This window comes from Bison bison, unplaced genomic scaffold (genome assembly GCF_000754665.1).
Source record: "Bison bison bison isolate TAMUID 2011002044 unplaced genomic scaffold, Bison_UMD1.0 scf7180017864037, whole genome shotgun sequence".
NCBI classification, from domain to species: Eukaryota; Metazoa; Chordata; class Mammalia; order Artiodactyla; family Bovidae; genus Bison; species Bison bison.
Window position 1 is genome coordinate 12,088,573 of NW_011494609.1, and position 18,705 is coordinate 12,107,277.

Below are 18,705 nucleotides of genomic sequence, written 5' to 3' on the forward strand. Positions count from 1 at the left end.
GTTTTAAAATTACCAGTCTCTTTTTTAAAAAACTTTTCTTCCATTATGGTTTATCACAGAATATTGAATATAGTCCTCTGTGCTCTACAGTAGACCTGTTGTTTATCCATCCTATATATAATAGTTTGCCTCTACCAACCCCAGACTCCCAGCGCATTCCTCTACCACCTCCCTTCCCCTTGACAGCCACAAGTCTGTTATACGCCTGTGAATCTGTTTCTGTTTTATGAAAGTGCATTTGTGTCATCTTTTAAATTGCACATGTAAGTGAAATCATATGTAAAATTACCGGTCTCAAAACCTCAAATCCACAGGAGACTGCCTGAGATAATTAGTCTGTGGTAGAATTCACTGGGGAGTCTTGGCAAAGCAGGCTTAGTGTGTTGAAGAGGGTTGTTGAAGAGGGTTTAGTTGGAAATTAGCCCCATTTCATAGGATGTAATGTGAGTGCTGTGAAGAATCTGTTAGAGATTCAGGAGAAAGTGCTTGGTAGATCTACAATGCTTATACAACTGATAATGTTCTTGTGTATGTATGAACCAAATATATGTGCTCTTAGGAACTAATCATTAGGTGACATGCTTATAAAACAGCCAAAGTCTTTTGTTTTCAATTAAACAGTGCGTGCCGCCACTTTCTATCCTATTAAACTTTGTGCTCTTCCCCTTGGCAGAATTTGCGGAGGATGACTCAGGCAGAGCTTGCAGACGTGGAACATTTATATGAATTTCATCCTCCAGTTTGGATAACTGACACCACACTTAGAAAATCTCCTTTTGTTCCTCAAATGGGTGATGAGGTGAGAGTTACAGAGTTTGAAAATATGGATATGGATCATTAAATTACTCTTAGGTTTTTATTTTTAAATGTCTGTTTCCCTTTTGTAGGTAATATATTTTCGACAGGGTCATGAAGCTTATATTGAGGCTGTCAGAAGAAATAACATTTATGAACTGAACCCTAACAAGGAGCCATGGAGAAAAATGGATCTTAGGGTAAGATGATGGCATTATGAAGTCTTAAACATTTAGCACATATATATGTAGTTATTTGTAAATCCATTTAAGAAACACTCTGGAGGCATACCATATTACTATCTTTCCATTAATTTCCACCTTAAAAACATTTTTGCTGTTAACCTGCTAAGCATTAAGGTCTAGTCAGAAGACATGCTTATTGGTGGACAATTGTCCACCAATGCTGGAAGGCATCTTGACTATATTACCATTAATATTAAAATGCTTGTACCCAGGACAGATTTTCAAAAGAAGTGCAAGTCTCCAAAAAGCAAACAAACAAAAAAATTGGTAAAAAAAGTTTCAGTGACATGCATAATAAAGTACAGGAAAAACTTTAGCTTCCCTGTACTTTGTATATGTATTTTTAACATTTAAAGAAAAATACCATGTTCTAACAAGTAGCAGCAAAGGTTTTGGTTTATTAATAGTTATTCAACTTGGTGATAAAGGTGCAAGAAACAAGTCCAGGCTCCCTAGAAGGCATCTTGGTAATTAGAATTAAAACTGAAAATATTTACACCTTTAAAATCAGTGATTTTACTTTTGGTAATTTAGGAAACAACCAAAAGTGCATACAAATTTATGAGCAAGGTAATTCCGTATCATTGTTTATAAAAGCCAAAAATTAGTAAAAAAATCCAAATATCCCACAATACTGAAGGAACCAAATCACAATATGTTTCTATATTTGGCTACTATGTAGAGCCCACCATGTAACTGAAAGTTGTAAAGTATTTTTTAAATGAACGTTACATTTTCACCAGTAAGAGGAAAAATGGGATGTGAAATTACAGTTTTAGTTACAAAAAAATTTTGAAGACATGGGGTCAACCATAATAAATACAAATGTCAGTGGTGATTAAATGTAGAATAGTATTATAGGTAATTTTTATTTTTTATACTTCATATTTTTTAATACTTTCATTAACTATAGAAGGTGAAAAAACTCTGCTTCTGTGCAGTTGGCTTTAAGATACCTTGAAATGTATATCTCTTTTACTTATTACTATGTACCTGAGGACAGTTGATTCTCATTTTTCGTGAATTTTTATTTGCAACTTGCCTATTCACTGTATACTATTTGTAACACCAGAATCAGTATTCAAGATGCTTTCTAGTCATTTGCAGACATGCATAGCTTGGCAAAAAATTTGATCTGCCCACCTAACATGTTTCTTAGCTGAGGTGAACAAGATGAGCTTCTTTTGAGCTCTCAATGTTGTAAATAAGTGTTCTTTTCATTTTATTCATTGCCACATTAAATTTTTTTCACGTTGTTGTGCTTTTTTGTGGTGACTTGCTAGTTTTTTTTTTTTTTTGACTTGCTGTTTAAAATGGTCCCCAAACATAGTGCTCAAGTACTGTCTTGTGTAACTAAACACAAGAAAGTGATGATGTACCTTAGGTAGAAGGTCTGTGTTAGAGTAGCTTCACTGAGACATGAGTCATAGTGCTGTTGGCCGTGAGTCCAGTGTTAATGACTCAGCACATATATTAAAGGAGGTTTTTTAACACCGAGATTCACATTACACAAGATACTATATTAATTAGGTGACTGAAATGCTGTGACTTGTATCAACCTGAGCTTGTTTTTCCTTCAGGAGCAGTGGTTCAGTATTCACTGTGAACTCACTGATTGCCTGTTTTAAGTGGCCCTGTAGAATGATAAGAATGTTGCAAATAATGAGAATCAACTGTATTTTTAGCACTTTGGCATATTATAACTATAACATTTTGTGTAGTGAATAAGTGGATGAATGATCTCATACTGTTAGCATTAAGGAAGCAGATATTGGTAGAAGGCTCATTAATGAGTAGGATGCTCTCTCACAATAGGAACCTCTCCTTTTGCCTGTCTTACTTACCCCAACTGCCTGGAGCAGCTCACAACACACAGTAGGTCTTCATATAAACAAGTATTTATGGCAATGTATCAGGTTGAAATTTAATATCAAATTTTTGAAGAATAGGAAGCCAAATGCTTGTATATTTTGATTTGCATAATACAAAATTATGTAAATGAAAATGTGTCTGTAGAAAGAGAAGGAAGTTCCGACCGTATACAGTGGTTGTCTTTAGATACTGAGCTGATGGGTGATTTGTGTCCTCTTCCTTATACTTTTGTTGTGTTTTTTCCTAAAATTAGCATATTGCTTACATTAGAAAATGTTTAAATACACCTTCAAAAAGATGTGAAGATACAGCAAAAAATGACTATAATTAATGATAAATTAAATCCCTCGTCTGGTTTGAAATCCTGAATTGTGAGCTGACTTAATTTGGGAATATGTGGAGAATTATCATCTTGAGGAATTGTTTTATTTTAACCGTATATCCTTTTTTTTAAAATTTATTTTAATTGGAGGCTAATTACTTTACAATATTGTATTGGTTTTGCCATACATCAACATGAATCTGCCACAGGTGTACACGTGTTCCCAGTCTGAACCCCCCTCCCACCTCCCTCCCCGTACCATCCCTCTGGGTCATCCCAGTGCACCAGCCCCAAGCATCCTGTATCCTGTATCAAACCTGGACTGGTGATTCGTTTCTTATATTATACATGTTTCAATGCCATTCTCCCAAATCATCCCACCCTCTCCCTCTCCCACAGAGTCCAAAAGACTGTTCTATACATCTGTGTCTTTTTTGCTGTCTCGCATACAGGGTTATCGTTACCATCTTTCTGAATTCCATATATATGCGTTAGTGTACTGTGTTGGTGTTTTTCTTTCTGGCTTACTTCACTCTGTATACTTGGCTCCAGTTTCATCCACCTCATTAGAACTGATCCAAATATATTCTTTTTAATGAGTGAGTAATACTCCATTGTGTATATGTACCACAGCTTTCTTATCCATTCATCTGCTGATGGACATCTAGGTTGCTTCCATGTCTTGACTCTTATAAACAGTGCTGTGGTGAACATTGGGGTACACGTCTCTCTTTCAGTTCTGGTTTCCTCGGTGTGTATGCCCAGCAGTGGGATTGCTGGGTCATAAGGCAGTTCTTTTTTCAGTTTTTTAAGGAATCTCCACACTGTTCTCCATAGTGGCTGTACTAGTTTGCATTCCCACCAACAGTGTAAGAGGGTTTCCTTTTCTCCACACCCTCTCCAGCATTTATTGCTTGTAGACTTTTGGATCGCAGGCATTCTGACTGGTGTGAAATGGTACCTCATAGTGGTTTTGATTTGTATTTCTCTGATAATGAGTGATGTTGAGCATCTTTTCATGTGTTTGTTAGCCATCTGTATGTCTTCTTTGGAGAAATGTCTATTTAGTTCTTTGGCCCATTTTTTGATTGGGCTGTTATTTTTCTGGAATTGAGCTGCTGGAGTTGCTTGTATATTTTTGAGATTAAGTGTTTGTCAGTTGCTTCATTTGCTATTATTTTCTCCCATTCTGAAGGCTGTCTTTTCACCTTGCTTATAGTTTCCTTTGTTGTGCAGAAGCTTTTAATTTTAATTAGGTCCCATTTGTTTATTTTTGCTTTTATTTCCAATATTCTGGGAGGTGGGTCATAGAGGATCCTGCTGTGATTAATGTTGGAGCATGTTTTGCCTATGTTCTCCTCTAAGAGTTTTATAGTTTCTGGTCTTACATTTAGATCTTTAATCCATTTTGAGTTTATTTTTGTGTATGGTGTTAGAAAGTGTTGTAGTTTCATTCTTTTACAAGTGATTGACCAGTTTTCCCAGCACCACTTGTTAAAGAGATTGTCTTTTCTCCATTGCATATTCTTGCCTCCTTTGTCAAAGATAAGGTGTCCATAGGTGTGTGGGTTTATCTCTGGGCTTTCTATTTTGTTCCATTGATCTATATTTCTGTCTTTGTGCCAATAAATACTGTCTTGATGACTGTGGCTTTGTAGTAGAGCGTGAAGTCAGGCAGGTTGATTCCTCCAGTTCCATTCTTCTTTCTCAAGATTGCTTTGGCTATTCATGGTTTTTTGTATTTCCATACAAATTGTGAAATTATTTGTTCTAGCTCTGAAAAATACCATTGGTAGCTTGATAGGGATTGAATTGAATCTATAGATTGCTTTGGGTAGTATACTCATTTTCACTATATTGATTCTTCTGATCCATGAACATTGTATATTTCTCCGTCTGTTAGTGTCCTCTTTGATTTCTTTCACCAGTGTTTTATAGTTTTCTATATATAGGTCTTTAGTTTCTTTAGGTAGATATATTCCTAAGTATTTTATTCTTTTCGTTCGATGGTGAATGGAATTGTTTCCTTAATTTCTCTTTTTGTTTTCTCATTATTAGTGTATAGGAATGCAAGGGATTTCTGTGTGTTGATTTTATATCCTGCAACTTTACTATATTCTTTGATTAGCTCTAGTAATTCTTTTTTAAAATATCTGTTAACAGGATCAAGAATTGGTCAAAATAGTTGGAATACGATATGAGGTTGGACCCCCGACACTTTGTTGCCTCAAACTAGCATTTATAGATCCTGCAACTGGAAAACTTATGGACAAATCTTTCTCTATTAGGTACATGTTATATTTTTAAAATGGAGTTACTTAAATTTAGATTTTACCTCCTGCCTGGTTAGCATGTCCTTTCCTTTCAGCTGCAGGGTAAATAGTAGAGCACGGTGGACAGCACAGGTGTAAGCTGCAGTTCTGATAGAGGGGACCCATAGAAGTAAAAATCCTGGGTCTACAGTGGCAACTAGGTGGGAGTGTGTAGATTGCATTTTCCATGCCACTTAAATGTGTAGAGAATTCTGGCCTGTAGTGGAGATGGCATCTACATTTGTTTTCAGAAAATGTTAGAATAATTTTCTAAACCTGTGCCATCCAGTATGGTAGCTGTCAGCCAGGTGTGGCTGCTGGAAACTTGAACTGTTGCTAATTTGAATTGAGTATGATGTAAGTTTACACACTGGATTTTGAAGGCTTGGAGAATGTAAAATATTTCATTATTTTGTATTAATTATTTGGTAAATCAATATTTAGGATATATTGAGTTAAATAAAATACACTTAAAATTAATTTCACTGGTTTCTTTTTACTTTAATAAGGCTAGTCGAAAATTAAAAACTACATATATGGGCCCCATTATATTTTCTTTGGACATTGTTGTTCTGGACTATAACCTGCTATGAAGGAAATTTAACAATCTTTTATTTTTGTTTAGATACCATGACATGCCAGATGTTATTGACTTTCTTGTCTTGCGTCAGTTTTATGATGAAGCAAGACAGAGGAATTGGCAGTCTTGTAAGTCTGTTCTTATTGGATTTTATGTATACCCTGAGAAATTAATCTCTCATTGATATGAATTTTTTAGTTGTGCTGCTTATTATGGAGGATGGAAAAATGTAAAATCTGGAAAGAAATATAAATGACTGCTAAGTATATTTTGCTTAGGGATTAGTATAATATGTGACATTTCAGAAGAATGATTTCTTACTCCTTGATTAGAGGCTAGAGTAGACCTTTTATTTCCTTTCTGACTGGTCTACACTGCATTATCTCCATCTATTATGTGACACTAGTATAATCCATAAAATTACCTGTGATATAAAACAATAAGAAAGTTGAAAAATGATGCAGCTGTTACACTGATAGTGTTCTGGTATACCTGAATATCTTGCCTTTGATACTGTATCAACCTAGACTTAAATAGATTGACTTGAGAAAACTATTCCTTTAAAAAATTAAAAATTTGTATAAAATTGATATTTTATAACCATGAGTTATATAGGTGGACAGAGAAAATAAAATCACCTAAATGTAGGCACTAACTTTTAATGTGGGTATTTGAATGTGGTTTGAATGTTGTTTTTGCGGTGACCATTTAAAGCAGGCCAGTGGGCTGACTTGCTTAGACTTAAGTGGTCATTAATCTCCTCAGGATGTAATTGATGACTGTCATTAGGCCAGCACCTGTCATAGCTGTTTCAGTTTTGCATGTATTGCTGTTCAGTATGCAGTGCTTCTGGGGAACTCATGTATTAAGTTGACTTCAGGCACCTAGAACAGCTCATTCTCCATTTATCAGTTTTAATGAAATACTCTGTTCTACCTCCACTGTGTCAGTTCATGTACACATTCATAAATGCTGCTGCTGCTGCTAAGTCGCTTCAGTGGTGTCTGACTTTGTGTGACCCCATAGACGGCAGCCCACCAGGCTCCCCTATCCCTGGGATTCTCCAGGCAAGAACACTGGAGTGGGTTGCTGTTTCCTTCTCCAGTGCATGAAAGTGAAAAGTGAAAGTGAATTCACTCAGTCGTGTCTGACTCCTAGAGACCCCATGGACTGCAGGCTACCAGGCTCCTCCGTCCATGGGATTTGCCAGGCAAGAATACTGGAGTGGGGTGCCATTGCCTTGACCTCATTAGTTTTTCTAATTTCTTTATCCTTTTTCTACAGACAATACAAATAGGTAAATTTTAGATAAATTCCCTGAGTCCCTATTTGAAATGAATTTATGACTTCTCTTGGTAGCCTAGTTGAATGGGTAATGTCCACTCAGGTAATCAGGATTATTTTGAGGACCGAGGAGATGAACATTTTCTTGAAGAAGAACATCTAGGCACCAAAAACAAAACAAAAACCAGACAACTGGAATATATGGAAGTTAACATTGTACAGCCAGGTCCCAAAGAACTTGATAGTTCCTAGCTATTCCTGCTTTTCAACCCCCATAATGTGTAAATTATAAGTTCCCATTCTGTTTCAATAAATTTTTTTTAATAAATTTTTTCAAAAATTCAATAAATTTCTATTTTTTTTCCATTAAAAAATTTTTTTAACCTTGATTCTCTACAAGAGGAATGACTCATTTTTAGATAAAAATATTATTTGATTTATCTGTGTCATAGGTGTTGTAAAAATTAAAATTGTTAATGTTATTAGCAAATTGATATCTCAGATTTGGTTGTCTCTTACAGGTGACAGGTTCCGTTCCATCATTGATGATGCTTGGTGGTTTGGAACGGTGCTACGTCAAGAGCCATATCAGCCACAGTACCCTGATAGTCATTTCCAGTGTTACATTGTGAGGTCTGTATGCCAATGAAAATAGTCCTCCCAAAATTTGTTCATTGTGACAGGTTGTGATATAAATCACTGATGTGTTTCAGGTTAATAAAAATAACACCATCGAATTTGTTACTATGTCAGTCTCACATTGTAGAGTCTTTTTAGCATGCCTCTGTTGCTAGTGCCTTCATTGGTAGGGGCTCTCCTTGCTTCCCAGGGGCCTTTTGTGTAGGTCTGACTCAGTGTAAAAAAATCTACCTGCCAGTGCGGGAGACACAGGAGATGTGGGTGTGATCTCTAGGTTGGGAAGATCCCCTGGAGAAGGTCATGGCAATCCACTCCAGTATTGTTGCCTGGAGAATCCCCATGGATAGAGGAGCCTGGCAGACTCCATGGGGTTGCAAAGAGTTGGACATGACTGAGTGACTGAGCACAATATTTCCTCAGCCCAGTGTTGCAGGATCATTTCACTGTTCAAGAGCACATATTACTCCATTTCCCTTGTTCAGGAAAAGTCTTTGCTGTCTTTGCATTGGCTGTGGAAACAAAGTCCACATTCTGAAGCATGGCATTCAAGGCTTTCACACTGTCTTTCTTCACTTACCCTGGGTACAGGCCACATAGGATTTTTCATTCTGTTTTTGAAGCTGCCATACATTTTTATACCTTTATATGGAGAATGAAATGGCAGCCCACTCCAGTATTCTTACCTGGAGAATCTTGTGGACAGAGGAGCCTGGTGGGCTGCTGTCCATAGGGTCGTGCAGAGTTGGACACGACTGAAGCAACTTAGCATGCATGCATGCATTATACTGTATCCTGAAGAACACTCACTGTTAATACTTATTTCATTGCTACAGTGAGGTTAATTTTTGCATTTTCTATCATTTGTTTACTCTAATAGTGAATACCTAGTTATTAGCCAGAAATTGTCTTTGTGAAAGGCTAACCAAACTTTTTTGGTCTTAACAGGTGGGACAATACTGAAATTGAAAAACTTAGCCCATGGGATATGGAACCAATACCTGACAATGGTATGTAGTTTTTAAATGATGAAAATATGTTTTCAGTATTTTTATCTTACTCATGTACATAGAGTGTATTTGTGATCTTTGAGAAACATTAAAATTATTATGGTAACTGTGAGCTTTAGTAAATAAGTGAACAGAATTATGTGTATCCTGGCTCCTTATTTCTTACCCTGTTTCCAGCCTGTTTCTGACTGTACCTTAGTCACCAGCTATCATTTCTCAAGTAACTGTGTATTTATCTTTTCTTGACCTCGTTCATGAACCCTCCATTTCCTTTTCCTCATCCTTATTTTAGTACCCTGTTTAAAGAAAAGTCTAATTTGACTTTTTTCTGTCTCTTGCATTATGTCAGCTTTCCTGTCTTACTAGGGTTTGTCTGTTCCTTTCCTGTCAGAGGTAAGTGTCTGTTCCAACAGCAGCCTCTTCTGCAGTGCCTGCTGTCCCCTGGTTTGAGCTCCTCTCAGACCCGGTATTGACACTGAGTTCACTGCCTCCAACAATGAAACTTTCCCATCTCCATTCAAGTTTGAATTTGTGTCTTGTACCTTAAAACAGCTCTCCTTACATTTTCTTGAACATTTTAGCTACTGAATTAACTTCACTCCTGTTAAACTTTCTGAAGGGGTGCCCTGTATATCTCTTGTCTCCATCTCTCCTCTGTCAGGCCTTTCTTCTGTATTAGTGTTGACTGAACATAAAAACATGCAAAAACTTTTGTCTGTCTACCTCCAGTTATTGACACGTGAAACTTTTGCTCTGTGTGGTGTTCTTGTGTCTGCCTTAGGGGCCAAGCCCTTTTCCTCCATGTTTTATTCACTGACATATCTCCATCAACTGTCGTCTTGCTTTACTTTGGAAATTAGGAGTTTTTCCAGAAAAATTTGAAAAAATAACTATGTCTTGAAAGTCACCAGTGACTTCTTCATTAAATTTTCTTTTGAGCTTAGTATCTTAACAAATAATACTTAGCAATGTGAAATGAAATTTTGCATTGTATAATGCATATATAGATAAACCCTTTTTGATAAACCCTTTAGATAAACCCTTTTTGAGGTCTTACTCTGTTGCTAAGAACTTCATGTGTATCAATTCATTTAATCTTTCTCTGAAGTGATGCTCTGTTATTAATTTTACAGGTGAAGGAATGTGGACTCAAGAGAGTCTCCAGTAACTGGTTCTGAGTTGCACAGCTCTGAAAAGGATAGGAGTTAGGATTCTAAGCTGTCTGGCATCAGCCCGTGTTTTTAACAGCCAGTTGTAGATACTTCTTTGTAAACAATGCCAAATTAGTGAAAGCACTCACATAGAAAGATTTTACATGTTCATGAGGCCAAGAAGCCTTTGGAAGAGTTGTCAAACAACATGAATAGGCAGAAAGATAAATTTGGAGGTATATGAAGAAAAGCTCATTTTCATTATCAGTCTTGGAAATGTGCATTAAGTAATAATAAAATATTGTTTTACCTATCAGATTATTAGAGTGATACATTTGTCTTCCAGGCTTGTTGACATTTTTCTCCTTTTTAAATAATTTTTAAGAAACTATTCGCTGAATATTTATATTGCCTCTTGTTCCTTTTTAAAATGCGCACACTCTTTTTTGTAGTATTCTTTAGCTGGAAATTATTTCAAAATGAAATGTTTAAAAAGTACAGTAAGAAGCGACTTAGCAGCAGCAGCTTTCTTAAATGTTAGCATCTTCCATAAGTGCAGTGCAGTCATCAAAATCAGGAAATACCCTTGTAACAGTTCTCATTCTCCTGGCCTTTTCCAGGTTTTTACCGTAGTCCTGATGTTTCTTCACAGCTTGGGTTTCATCACCATGTCTTCTCTGTTTCCTTTCGTCTGTGATCCCTGAATTTTCCCATTATCTTTCACAGCCATGATGCCTTTGAAGAGCACTGGCCACTTTGTAGAATATCCCTCAGTTTGGGTTTATCTGATATCCCCCATGATTAATTCTGGAGTTTGCATGTTTGGCAGGAGTGTCAGAGGAAGTGATGTTGTGGCTTTCCCAGTACATTCTGTAGGAGGCATCTGATAGCATTTTGTCCTATTACTGGGAATGTTAACTTTAATCATTTGATTTAGGTGGAGTCGGCCAGGTTTGTCCGCTACAAAGTAGCTTCTTTTTCCTTTGGGTAGTATCCTGTTTATGAACTTGGGCAACTGAATTTAAAATATAGTGTATGTTTGGTTTCTGGTTTGATTTTTTTTTTTCTTTCTTTCTTTCTTTTTTTTTTTTTTTTAATGAAATCATAGTTGATCCACCTGAAGAATTAGGCGCTAGTATTTCTGTCACTTCAGATGAGCTAGAGAAATTGCTTTACAAACCCCAAGATGGTGAATGGGGTCAGAAATCAAGAGATGAAGAATGTGAACGAATTATTAGTGGTATAGATCAACTTTTGAATCTTGGTAAGTTTTTTACGGTGAAAAAGTTTGATTTTCACGATTTCTTTTCCATAGATGTATTTTAAAACAGTAATGTGATTATGTTCTTTTATTACAATTTCCATTTGTTACTTTTGGGGTAAGCCTGCAGTGTTGATTGTAGCTCTGTTTTATGAATGATTTGTCAAGAAATATCCCATAGAGGTCGTGAATTTAGATGAAGGTTCTTCCTTCTGCTCTTACAGATATCGCAGCAGCTTTTGCAGGTCCGGTTGATCTGTGTACATATCCGAAGTACTGTACTGTAGTGGCTTACCCAACTGATCTGTACACCATTCGAATGAGACTTGTGAATCGATTTTACAGGTGAGTAGAAACCTACTTTAAAGATAATTTGGGCCATACCATTTAGAGTGAAAAGAGGTAGTAGTGGCTGACAGTGACAGTGCTGGAGTGGGGGCTGATTAACATTATTTTCCATTTCATTCTCTTCTTTCATTATAGTCATTTCTTGGCCCTGTGTGTAAGACAGGGTTAGATGCCTATGGGTAGGTATAGATAGAACCTGGACAAGGAAAAGTAACAACGTTTCATTCCTTAGTCTTTAGTATTCTATTTTTCTTACAAAAGCTGCTCCATTTAAATATAAAATTTAGTTAATAATTTTTATTGGGCTCCAAAATCACTGCAGATAGTGACTTCAGCCATGAAATTAAAGGATGCTTGCTCCTTGGAAGAAAAGCTGTGACCAACCTAGACAGCATATTGAAAAGCAGAGACATTCATTACTTTACTGACAAACCATACCAGTCAAAAGTATGGTTTTTCCAGTAATCTTGTATGGACATGAGAGTTGGACCATAAAGCAAGCTGAGTGTCGAAGAATTGATGCTTTTGAACTGCGGTGTTGGAGAACACTCTTGAGAGTTCTTTGGAATGCAAGGAGATCAAACCAGTCAATCCTAAGGAAATCAGTCCTAAATATTCATTGGAAGGACTGATGTTGAAGCTGAAACTCCAATCCTTTGGCCACCTGATGTGAAGAACTGACTCCTTGGAAAAGACCCTGATGCTGGGAAAGATTGAAGACAGGAGGAGAAGGGGACGACAGAGGATGAGATGGTTTGATGGCATCACCGACTCGAAGGACATGGGTTTGAGCAAGCTCCGGGAGTTGGTGATGGACAGGGTACCCTGGCGTGCTACAGTCCATGGGGTCACAGAGTCAGACACGACTGAGCAACTGAACTGAGTTAATAGTTAGACTTTGACCTTTGAAAATTAATTTCCTGGAAGCATCAACTTTTTGTCTCTGGCTTTTAGAATGCTGAAAACTATAAAATTTCCTATTCTCAATGATTTTTTTTTTAAGCAGGTTATGGTATTTTATTCTGTATGATTCAGCAACTTTGGGAAAATTATCTTTACAAAATATTGACTTCTTGAGTTCGTATTGTTGGTGTTAATTTACCTCTGTAGTGTTGCAAACATGGGTTTAGTCAGAAACTACTTTGTCAGTCTGTAGTCAGATTGAGTTTCTTAGGATTGATGGTACTTAACATATTTTGTTCATTGAGTCTATAGCTTCAAACATGCCTAAAGGCAGTGTGAAAAGGGAGAGTTGCTTTTTTGGTTTTCTGGATGTGATTAAGTGATCTGTTAAGATTTTCAGTCCTTAAATGTATTCTCTGCAGTTTAGCTTCTAATATAATTGCTATGACTGTGATGAAGTTGACAGCATTATTTTACTGTATCATACTGGCTTAACATGCAGGATTTTTTAACTTGGTTTCTGTATTTTCATTTTTTAAACCCTAACTTCCTTGTTTTTTACTTTGAAGGAGGCTATCTGCGTTAGTTTGGGAAGTCAGATATATAGAACACAATGCCAGAACATTTAATGAACCTGAGAGTGTAATTGCAAGATCAGCTAAGAAGATAACAGACCAGCTTTTAAAATTTATCAAGTAAGTGACCTCATGTTACAGATGTTGTGGAAAAGTTACTTTGCATATTGTGTTTTTAATTTGTTGCATTTTAATGTGTTATATTAAAGGACATTTCTTTAAATTTCTCTTTCTGTGGTTATAATTTAGGTAAAGGAATAAGAAGTTGAACAGTCAAATTTTTTCTCTTTCTTTAAAATTTTGAAATAATTTTATACTACAGAGAGTTGCCCTGTTTTCCCCTTAGGTTGACATCTTATACAGCTGTGGTGTCCTTATGAAGTGTTAAGAAATTATCCTTGGTACAATACTATTGACTAAAGTACAGAATTTATCTGGATTTCATCAGTTATTACATCAGTGTCTTTTTCTGGTACAGGATCCAATCCAGAATTCCCACTGCATTCGTTCGCTCTTTGGTTTTCATAGTTTGCTTTCATCTAGACTTTTCTTTCTTAGTCTCCATTAATCTAGTCTTTTCTTTCTTTAATTACATCATCATTTTTTAATGAATGTTGTACCCTTATTTAGTTCAGTTCAGTTCAGTCGCTCAGTCGTGTCCGACTCTGCGACCCCATGAACCACAGCACGCCAGGCTTCCCTGTCCATCACCAACTCCTGGAGTCTACCCAAACCCATGTCCATCTTGTCGGTGATGCCATCCAACCATCTCATCCTCTGTCATTCCCTTCTCCTCCTGCCCTCAATCTTTCCCAGGATCAGTGTCTTTTCAAATGAGTCAGCTCTTTGCATGAGGTGGCCAAAGTATTGGAGTTTCAGCTTCAACATCAGTCCTTCCAATGAACATCCAGGACTGATCTCCTTTAGGATGGACTGGTTGGATCTGCTTACAGTCCAAGGGACTCTCAAAGAGTCTTCTCCAACACCACAGTTCAAAAGCATCAATTCTTTGGCTCTCAGCTTTCTTTATAGTCCAACTCACATCTATACATGACTACTGGAAAAACCGTAGCCTTGACTAGACGGAACTTTGTTGGAAAAGTACTGTCTCTGCTTTTTAATATGCTGTCTAGGTTGGTCATGACTTTCCTTCCAAGGAGTAAGTATCTTTAATTTCATGGTTGTAGTCACCATCTGCAGTGATTTTGGAGCCCCCAAAAATAAAAGTCTGACACTGTTCCCACTGTTTCCCCATCTATGTGATGGGACCAGATGCCATGATCTTCGTTTTCTGAATGTTAGGTTTAAGCCAGCTTTTTCACTCTCCTCTTTCACTTTCATCAAGAGGCTTTTGAGTTCCTCTTCACTTTCTGCCGTAAGGGTGGTGTCATCTGCATATCTGAGGTTATTGATATTTCTCCCGGCAATCTTGATTCCAGCTTGTGCTTCTTCCAGCCCAGCGTTTCTCATGATGTACTCTGCATATAAGTTAAATGAGCAGGGTGACAATATATAGCCTTGATGTACTCCTTTTCCTATTTGGAACCAGTCTGTTGTTCCATGTCCAGTTCTAACTGTTGCTTCCTGACCTGCATACAGGTTTCTCAAGAGGCAGGTCAGGTGTAGCATGTAGTTTAATTTGGGTCGTCTGATATTTTCTCATGATTAGATTGAGTTTTAATCTGTTTTGGATTGTATCCTGTGAACGTGTGTCTGTATGAATAGTCCACACTTTCTGGCATTTGGAAATCAGTTTCAAATAGTAGGATTAAAACTGACCTGCAAATTGAGATCCTAGTCCCAACCTAGTCTGTTCTAGTCAACTTTCTGGATGACTTTGGACATATTAGCCTCTTTCCTTTAAAATGTCATATGATTTTTGCTGTATGATCTTATATGCTTTCCCCCACAGTTATAAAAATTCTTTGAAAGAATTATGAATTAGAGAAGATAATTTTTAAATTCTGACATGATTTTAAACATCTGGCTCCAAACTGGTGAATAAATTCCCTATTTTAACATTCTTCCTTCTGCTGCTGTGTTTACAGTGAGGTCAAGATGTAATTTGCTTCAGTTTCTACTTCCTTTTTTGTTTCTATTCTCTTTTATCTCAAATCAGCCATTTTTCTGATACTCACTGTACAAATATTACCAGTGGTGATAACTTAGAAAAACTCATCTGTGTATTCATCCAGTTGAGGCCATACTTACAGTACTTCTGGATTACCAGCTTAATTTCCATACATACTTAATTGAAAAAAATTACTTTCAGTATTCTAGTACGATTAATTGTTTCCACAGAGGATAGAGTGAAAACCTGATATTCTGCTGCTTTTGATTGGGTGTGCATCGTTGGGGAGCTGTTTCCATAGTTGGGGATTTGTATCTTAAAGTAGTTTAAATATTCAGAAACAAGAACTATATTTGCATAATATTAAAGTAAAAATTGTCTTTTAGGAATCAAGACTGTATAAATATCTCAGAACTTTCTAACACTTCTGAAAATGATGAGCAAAATGCCGAGGATTTGGTATGAAGTTTGTGAATTTTATAATGGCTTTTGTTTATTTCAAATGATGACTTAGAATGAAGAGTGAAATAGAAAACATTGGTTACCTGTATCAATTCTTGCTATAGTTCAGTGAACTATGAAAACAGGGCACTTGATAAAACTACAGTTTAAAATTATCTAGATGGTCAATGAGGTAGTAGACAATAATTGATACTAAATAAACAAGTAATGTCTAGGGAAGTAATTTAGGTTTGGAACATGTTCTCTTTCCAAAGTTTTGGTAGAGAAAGATGTAATATAAAAAGTACCTTGGAAATACTTTTGGTAAAATCAGTATTTGAGCAAATTTCCTGGCAGTCCAGTGGTTGGACTGTGCACTTTTACTGCCGTGGCCTGGGTTCAGTCCCTGATTGGGTTCAGATTCTGCAAACCACATAGTGCAGCCAAAAAAGAAAGGCAGTATCTGAGAGTTGGATTTAATTGTAATTAAAAATCAATAAACATTACTATGTTTTAAGTGCCCTAAAGTCCTTCACTCAAGATGGTGTTGAAGTGCAAGTACAAAGCAGATATCCATGGTATTGTGTGTAATTTCACTTCATACAAAATCAAGTTGTTGTATGTAGTTGGAGGAAGGATTCTCTGTGGTGTCAGTTTCCACACAAACTATTATTGTGATTCACTGATTTTCCTGCTAATTTAATATTGGAATATAAATGAGTATGCTAATACATGATTAATACACGATTTAGGCGATAAAACCTGTAGCTTAACATAATCTAAGCATCTGTGGGAGACTGTGTTTCTAAGTTTTATCCTGTGCATGTCCTCTGTGGACGTGCACAGAACAACTTGTTATAGCTATATTTTGGAATTAGTGCATATTTATATTAGGCAATGTAAAGGATTATTAAGAATAAGGGTCGGTTCCTTGAACTGAGTGCCATGAAGATCATGTGATAGTCTGTCTTTTGAGGTTCTGTTATCAAGTTATAACCCTTGTAGAACTTAAAAGTCTTTGATATACTTTATGTTAAGATTATTGCTTGTCTAATGACAATCTTACCACTTACAGTGCTCTGATTTTTATTCCTAGGATGATAGTGATCTTCCTAAAACATCTTCTGGAAGAAGGAGAGTAAGTTAATCCACGTGATTAACCTTAGTTGTTGACTTATTCTCTGATTTAATATCAATGTAAGATTTTAGGGGTTGTCTTTGAAAAGGGATATTGATACTGATATTGTATTATAAGAGAAATGGGAGAAATCACTGGAAGGTGGATGGCTAGGTAGGGTTAGTGGAAGAGTTGGGATTTGTACTGTGTTCTCAGAATGAGAGAGTAAGAAGAGGAAATTCAAACAGTATAGGGTTTAAGAAAGTAGGAAAGTATGGCATGTCGGTGGGTACTGAGAACACTGGCCTGGCTAGTGTAGGGGTTGAATTTTGGAGCAAGCCAAGTGGTTGTATGTAGCCTTTATATTGGGAGCAGATTATGATGATATTAAAAACCAAGGATTTCATTTAAATTTATAGTAGAGTCACTTTCATAGCCAAAACGGTAGATTTTGAAGGATAAGAGAATAGGTACTAAATATATTAAAGTTACGAGTTCATTGCAAGAATCTTAAGTAAAAGTTAGGAAACCTAGTCAAGAATAGTTCTGGCTGGGAATTCCCTGGTGGTCCAGTGGTTAGGACTCTGCTTTCACTGCTGAGGGCTCAGATTCGATCTGTGGTTAGAGAACCAAGATGCCACAAGCCACCGTGCTGTGTGGCCATTTGAAAAAAAAAAAAAAAAAGGATAGTGCTGGCTAGGAACAGAGGGGAAGGGAAGAAGATGAGACCTTTTAATGGAAAAACTAGGATTTGGTGACTGGACCTTTTAAAAAAATGAAAATTTGTTGGAGGGGTAGGGGAGAATAAAGTGAGAAATAAGTTTTGGATAAGTTAAAATTGTGTCATCAGCAGTTCTTAAAAAGTTCTAATGTAACATGTTAATTAAAAGTAAAGGTTATTAATTGAAAATGCTTAATAATGTTAACTTATTTTAAATTTCATTCAAATGCTGCTTAAATTTAAGCTTTCTGTCACATCAGTTTTCATAATACGTTGCCTCAAATAACATTGAAAAGTTAAGACTTGAATTATTGTCATATTCATATAATTTCACTTTTAAACAGACTTAAGGATTTAGTTATCTGTTTAGTGTTTGTTATGATTGTGTAGCAAATTACAAATCTAGTGGCTTAAGCAATAAAAATAGCTTGTAGTTCTGTAGATTAGAAGTTTGGCATGGGTCTCACTGGACTGAAGTCAGGGTGTCAGCATAGTTGTGTTCCTTTCTGGAAACTGGGGCAGAAGTAATTTCCTTGCATTTTCCAGCTTCTGTAGTCTCATGGCCCCCTTCTTTCATCTTCCAAGTCAGCAGCATAGCATCTCCCAGTATGCCTCCGACCATTCTGCCTCCCTTGTATGAAGATCCTTGTGATTACATTGGGCCCACCCTGATAATCCAGGACCACCTCCCTATCTCAAAAGCCATTCCTTTAATCATATCTGTGGAGTCCCTTTGGCCACAGTCGCAGGTTTTTGGGACCAAGATGTAGATATGATTCTGCCTACTATGTTATCCAGTGTGGGTACTTCATATGCTGTGAAACATTTTTTAAACTTAGGAGATAAGTGGTAGAATGAAAATGTGCTTTTGGAGTAACAGATATGACAGTATTGTGTTTTGTTTTTTTTTTTAATGGACTTTTGCCTAAGTAGATAGAAAATCGTATAATGACATATTTTGACATAGTACAGAAGACAACAGTTCAGTTAGATTTTTACCATTACTATACCATACCATTCCCTGGTGGCTCAGATGGTAAAGCGTCTGCCTACAATGCGGG

The 18,705-nt window shown here is 36.6% G+C and overlaps 1 protein-coding gene across 2 annotated transcripts in view; it reads left to right on the plus strand.

The window, feature by feature from the left end:
* BRWD1 (bromodomain and WD repeat domain containing 1) overlaps positions 1-18,705 on the plus strand; it is a 103,389-nt gene that overhangs the window by 56,099 nt on the left and 28,585 nt on the right. For both annotated transcript variants that reach the window (XM_010834957.1, XM_010834958.1), the window contains exons 20-30: positions 674-799; positions 888-995; positions 5,398-5,522; positions 6,172-6,254; positions 7,932-8,043; positions 8,995-9,056; positions 11,316-11,471; positions 11,693-11,813; positions 13,289-13,414; positions 15,752-15,824; positions 16,903-16,944. In XM_010834957.1, coding sequence (XP_010833259.1) covers positions 674-799; positions 888-995; positions 5,398-5,522; positions 6,172-6,254; positions 7,932-8,043; positions 8,995-9,056; positions 11,316-11,471; positions 11,693-11,813; positions 13,289-13,414; positions 15,752-15,824; positions 16,903-16,944 — 1,134 coding nt within the window. The remainder of the gene's footprint in view (positions 1-673; positions 800-887; positions 996-5,397; positions 5,523-6,171; positions 6,255-7,931; positions 8,044-8,994; positions 9,057-11,315; positions 11,472-11,692; positions 11,814-13,288; positions 13,415-15,751; positions 15,825-16,902; positions 16,945-18,705) is intronic.